This window comes from Arachis hypogaea, chromosome 4, assembly GCF_003086295.3.
Source record: "Arachis hypogaea cultivar Tifrunner chromosome 4, arahy.Tifrunner.gnm2.J5K5, whole genome shotgun sequence".
In the NCBI taxonomy this organism is placed as follows: domain Eukaryota; kingdom Viridiplantae; phylum Streptophyta; class Magnoliopsida; order Fabales; family Fabaceae; genus Arachis; species Arachis hypogaea.
Window position 1 is genome coordinate 95,337,508 of NC_092039.1, and position 6,016 is coordinate 95,343,523.

The following is a 6,016-nucleotide window of genomic DNA, read 5'->3' on the forward strand; positions in this document are numbered from 1 at the left end:
TGTTTAGTCAAAAAAAAAAAAAAGCCTCTATATGCTGCCGCTTTCCAAACAATTCTTTTCTTACCATATGTAATTACTTTGTATGACGTACATGGCTGGAAATAAAATATTGTATGTATACTACAAGTTTAATTTTAATATAATAATAGTGTAAAAACATATTATATCTATTTTTTGGATAATCGTTTTTATTATCAATATAAAATGTTTTTTTAATAATATAATATTATAAAATTGAATGAATATATAAAATTATTTTATATTAAAAATATATTAAAATTAAACTCATATACAATTATAAATACAATTTTGGATGGATTCGGATTTTAATTACTTCACAAAGTGTTAGCATTTGGAGGATTTACAACTCAATAAGATATATATACTTCATCATCTGATCATGACCTCATCATCTAGCTAGTCATTCTTCTATATATGTCCAATTAATATTAGGACTCCTTCATGTTTATCAAAATAATAATATTAACAACAATAGGATCGTAGTTTCTTGTCTTGTTCAATGTCAATTGCCCAATGAAAATGAAAGGTGCAACAATTGTCAAAGTTCAGCCGGCTCCACAAACTCTTTTAATTTCTACTATTGTATTGGGCCTTCTCATTTTTGTCCATTTGGTTGTCTCTCATTCTTATCAATAAGTGTCTGTGCTTCACCATAGAGAAATTTAATAATAATAATAATAATATTACACAAGTTATTGGAACCCCTTAGAACATGTCTTACGAAATTACCGAGGAAAAAGATGATGAAGAAGAACCACACTGGTTTATCAACACGGAACAACAGAAGGCAAAGATCAGGAAGATTATAGATCACCAAAAATCGCTATATCCTTGTTCATCGGTTTCATTATTGTCGCGGTCGTCGTCATCATCATCAGCTTCGTGTTCTTCATGTCATAGTAGTTTGTTGGGGTTGATGAAAAGTGGAAGCACTTGTCTAAGGAGATTGTTTGAAATGGAGCATACAAGTTTGGGTACCCATTTTGATTGTTACAGTGGTTCACCAATCTTTAGGCCTATATCATTGTGGGACAGTGAATCAGAGCGCCAGTACCAAGATCCTTGGGCATTCTTCAAGAAAATTGGTAGTTCTTCATCACCACCTTTTGTTGGAACTCAGAGAGAAAGTGAATTAGCCTCAAACGGTAGTTACACAAATGAAGAATATGCATATATCAATAATAGAAAGAATGAGATAAGTGTAAAGCGTAAATTGACTAGGAAAAAGGCTTTTAGGAGGTTACCTGGATTTGGTTTGTGGATATGTGGAAGATTTAGATTCTCCTTGAGATTACGATTTAGAAGGCTCAAAATTTTTATTTGTAATAAGGTATTCAAATGAAAAATATTTGATTCACTCACTTTGTATTGTTAAGGGTGCAGGTGCGAAAAGTACGAGAAATTAGTTTTTACATAGATCAAAATTTAAGACATGGAAAAAATTTATAAGAGAGAGTTATTAATTTAATATCTTAGAATTTTTAGTTGGACATAGTATGTCTTTTAATATTATATATTTTTATTTGTTTTTTTTATTTTCTCTAGTAGTCAAGAATTGTCTTCAATGACCTAATATATATTATATACTAAATTCATATATTTTTACCACGTTAATATTAGGGATATAATAATCTAAAATTATCTTATTTAATTTAATATTCATAATTTTATGTATTTAACATCTATAATTATATATTTATTATATTTAAGTTTAATCAATTATTTTGGGTCCTAAGAAATTACAAAATAAAAAAACTTAATACAAAATAAAATAACTTTAAAATTATTTTGGGTCCTAACAATTTTGTTTTTACCCTTATTGCTAAATTATATTCATTCTATAATGGTAAATTATAAATGAAATATCATTTCGTTAATGTAAAACACTTAAAATTGAATGGATATAAGTTAACAATTTCTTGTATAATTTTTCAAAAGATGTTATATTGTCCAATCTAATAATATGAGTGTAAGTCAACTTAAAATATGACCCTAAAGTAAATAAAAATACACATACCAATTACCATTGCCCAATTGAAAAAGATCGAGTTTGTAAATGGCATTGAATATTGAAGATTCTAGGAGAATTTCTTCATAAATTGTTTGTAGCCGTGTGTGATTTACACAAAGGTGTTCCTAACTTCCTATACATTGAGAAAAGAAAATAACAATAATAATAAAATGACTCAGAAAAGAAAACCAAGGTTGAAAATCAACAATCTTTTTACACATATGATTATGATATGAATGATCTATAATAGAGTTTTGCAAATGACACAATGATGAGACACGAGTTTTCCCAAGATACTTCCTTCTTCAATCACCAACCTCCCACTCTGCTTGTTCCATAGGTGGACCCCATATGACTCACCAGTAAGCTGAACCAATTTTGCTTCAACCCATTTTGATTCACTTCTTGTTTTGGGCTTCCTAAAAAGCCCATCAATCTTATTCCAATCCACTGGATAAAATGCCATAGGAGGCAATATTGTAAAATTGAAACCTGACTTCCTCCCCAATTTACTAACCACCCTTGAAACAAGGTAAGGACCATTATGCCCCCATTTGTTCCCATCAAAAGTCAATGCAAACTCCTTAATGAACCTCAACAAAAGTGGATGGTTCATATCAAATACAAGAACTGCATTGTTTAGTCTTGTCCAGTGCTTTTGACCTAAATCCATGCTTTGTGCACCAATGCAGTTCCTCAACCCAGTGAAAGGCTTAAGGAGTATGAAATCAGTGTCTAAGTAAACACCACCATATTTGTATAGCACTGAGAGTCTTATGAGATTAGAGAGATTCTGAAACAAAGGGATCTCACCAGGGTCCTTCTTTCCTTTCCTCAATTGATGAAACCAATATTCAGCTGGCGTTCCTGTATAGGTACCAATAAAACTCAATAGGTAAATATAAAGTAGAAATACCATTGTTCTAAGAACCAGATTGAAACAATTAGTTTGATCCGGTTAATCGAAAATTGACTACTAAACTAACTTGATTTTAAATAGAAAACTGTTTGACAGTAAATCAGTCAAAAAATAGTTAATTAATTGAATTGGTGTAACTTTTTAGTTGTTAATCTGTTTAAAATAATAAATCAGACAAAATTAATTTTTTAAAAATTATATAGTTTATACATAAATTTAATATTTTATTGTATTCAATTTAACTTCGGTTGAACCTCTATTAAATTTTTAAATCTCTAATTTTACTAAATTAATGACATGTTCGATCTTTTAAATTTTGAAAAATATAATGATATATATTAAAATAAGAAAAGCATGAGCTCTATTATTGGTCAACAATTTTCTTTTACCAATAAGTAATTGATATTTGGAAAGTGTAAAATATAATGATGTTTATTAATCTCCAGAGCAAATAGCGCCATTTTAATCGTCGAAAGATTTTGATTATGACTAAACGAATTTTTATATTTGTTTTTGACAAAATAAACTCCTTATATTTATTTCGCTTGGCGAAATGTCCTAATTATTCATAGTGACGGATTAATAATTAAGCGATTTATCAAAAAGAACATATATTTGGTAGTTTATTTTGTCAAAAATAAATATAAAAATCTATTTTATCAAATTCAAAATTTTTATGTACCAAAATGGATATACTCTTAATCTACATGTATAAATTTTGTGTAATATAAGTAAATTATAAGGATATATGTGTTTATGCATAAATGATTAGAATGTCAAAAATTTGATTGGTAACCTTCTAAAATTTGTTTAGAATTAAGATAAACATGACTAAAATTAAAATGTTTGTTCATTTTAGTGACATACCCTTGAACAGAAATGACAAGTCTGGGGTGATTGCCTGGACTTTGAACCCGAGATCAAGAACTGGTTTTAGAACCCGGTAGCCACGAACCGAATCCAAGCTTCTTGACAAAATTACCAAACAAGCCTTGGGATGTACCTTGAAGACACTTTGAACAGACAACAATTCCCTTGACCCAAATGAAGTCGCTGGTGAAATCCATGTCATGAAGAACTGACCCTCACATCCATTATTATTACCAAAGAATCCAAGTACTCTGCCATGGAATTCCCTTGCAAGCTTGTCTGACTTGAGAATCTTGAATTCATGCATCTTCCCTCTAAACCAAGAAATCCTTTCTGATTCACTCACATTAATTGGAGCAACCAGTAGTGTATTCCCTCTTTCTTCATCATCATCATTATCCATTATTTCAACTTCTCTATGATTCCCTTCTTGCAGTGAATTCAAAGCTATGTGAGACACAGTAAGAGTTGTTGTTGACCTTACTACCCCTGCTTCTAGTTTTATCTCCGTTTGAGATTCTTTCGACTTTTGAGGAATTATTCCTTTGCTTGAAGAAGAAGAAGAAGAAGGGTGATGAAGGGAATCATCATCATGTTGGATAATAGTATCAACATGAATAAGGAAAAATATGGCTGAGAAAATTATTAGAGATATGATAGAAATCATGGCATGTTTAAGAACCCTATGATCAAACATGCTCTTATTGTTACAATTTTTTCTCTTTGTGATGAAGAGCTGCATTTTGGAAACCAATTAATTAACAACTTATTGTTGTTGTTGTTGTTGTTGTTGATGAAGAAGAAGAAGAAGAAGAAGAAGAAGAAGAAGAAGAGAAGAAGAAGAAGAAGAAGAAGAAGAAAGAAGAAGAAGAAGAAGAAGAAGAAGAAGAAGAAGAAGAAGAAGAAGAAGAAGAAGAAGAAGAAGAAGAAGAAGAAGGAAGAAGAAGAAGAAGAAGAAGAAGAAGAAGAAGAAGAAGAAGAAGAAGAAGTTGTTGTTGAAGAAGAAGAAGAAGAAGAAGATAGACTTTGGTGTAACTTTCATGGTGGGGAAGATTAGTAATACTTGGTGACTGGTATGGTATTATAATAAATTTTAATTTAAAAAAATATCTTAATTTTTCTTTATTTAGTTTGGATGAAGTTTTGTGGAAGTTCTCATCTCTGTTGTAGTTTGAAGCATTCAAAATGTTTTTGGTGAACGTCAAATTTAGACCAACACGATGGCCACCGAAGACACATGGTCTTATAGTACTTTTATATAATTATTATTATTATTATTATTATTGTTATATATGGCAGGCAATCTCTAAATTATTGAGAATTTTAATTTCTATACCTTTCCCCTTAAGGTTTTACTTAATAAGCAAAGGACAATGTTGCACGGATATATTGAGATCAACTGATTGAAATTTTCTCACCCCTCTTGATTCTTTTGCAACACATTGATAGACTGGCTTTAATTGCATTTATTTAGTTTGTAGTGTGTTTGATATATATATATATATATATATATATATATATATATATATATATATATATATATATATATATATATATATATATATAATAAAAATTTAATTTTAATATATTTATAACTTAAAGAAGTTTTACATATGTATCTCATTATATATTTATACATTAGTAAAAGCTATTAATTTTTATAATTATATAATTATATGAAAAATAAATATAATTATATGTCGTTATTCTATTCATTTTCCAATTTTTCGCCAATCTCTCTATGTTTGGTTATCAATTTTCAATTATGGTATAAAATTAAAATCATTATTAATTAAGTTTTCGCACTCAATCGCGTCCTAGATAATAAAAATATTTTAAATAAATAATAAAGGTGAGTATATTTATTTATTATGTTTATTTACACTCATATTAATATGTATGTGAAACACCAACTTAAATCTAAGAGTTAAAAAAATGAAAAATATGAATAAAAGAAAATTGAGTACACAATTTAGTTAATAACTATAAATTCAGGGTACAGAAATAAAATAGTTATATATTAAATATTATTTTTATTTAAAAAATTATTTGTATTTATCTATTAGAATTAAGATTAAATTTCAAAAATCGGTTGAAAATTATATCACAATTAGTATATGTATCTATGTTCTGCACAGAATAATATACAAAAATACATAAAATATATTTTTAAAATTTTTAAATGAAAACACGTA

General features: G+C 28.3%; 1 protein-coding gene and 1 long non-coding RNA gene across 2 annotated transcripts; both read right to left on the bottom strand.

Annotated features, from left to right (window-relative positions):
• Positions 1–299: 299 nt before the first annotated feature.
• LOC140184327 (uncharacterized) lies at positions 300–1,452 on the bottom strand. The gene is made up of 2 exons (XR_011880771.1): positions 1,266–1,452; positions 300–1,124 (listed from the first exon to the last, which is right to left on the bottom strand). It is a non-coding gene; the product is annotated as an uncharacterized lncRNA (long non-coding RNA).
• A 618-nt stretch (positions 1,453–2,070) lies between these two features.
• Positions 2,071–5,028, bottom strand: LOC112796998 (uncharacterized). Its single transcript, XM_025839710.3, has 2 exons — positions 3,819–5,028; positions 2,071–2,899 (listed from the first exon to the last, which is right to left on the bottom strand). Exons 1-2 carry the CDS (start codon positions 4,561–4,563, stop codon positions 2,274–2,276), a joined length of 1,371 nt encoding a protein of 456 aa, XP_025695495.1. The 5' UTR covers positions 4,564–5,028; the 3' UTR covers positions 2,071–2,273.
• Between the last annotated feature and the right edge of the window lie 988 nt (positions 5,029–6,016).

Bases quoted from the DNA above. Each gene is read 5' to 3' on its own strand.
- LOC112796998 (XM_025839710.3), bottom strand. From the start codon at position 4,563: ATGCAGCTCTTCATCACAAAGAGAAAAAATTGTAACAATAAGAGCATG. The intron at 2,900-3,818 runs GTATGTCACTAA...GTACCTATACAG, and splicing joins CTTGTCATTTCTGTTCAAGG to GAACGCCAGCTGAATATTGG.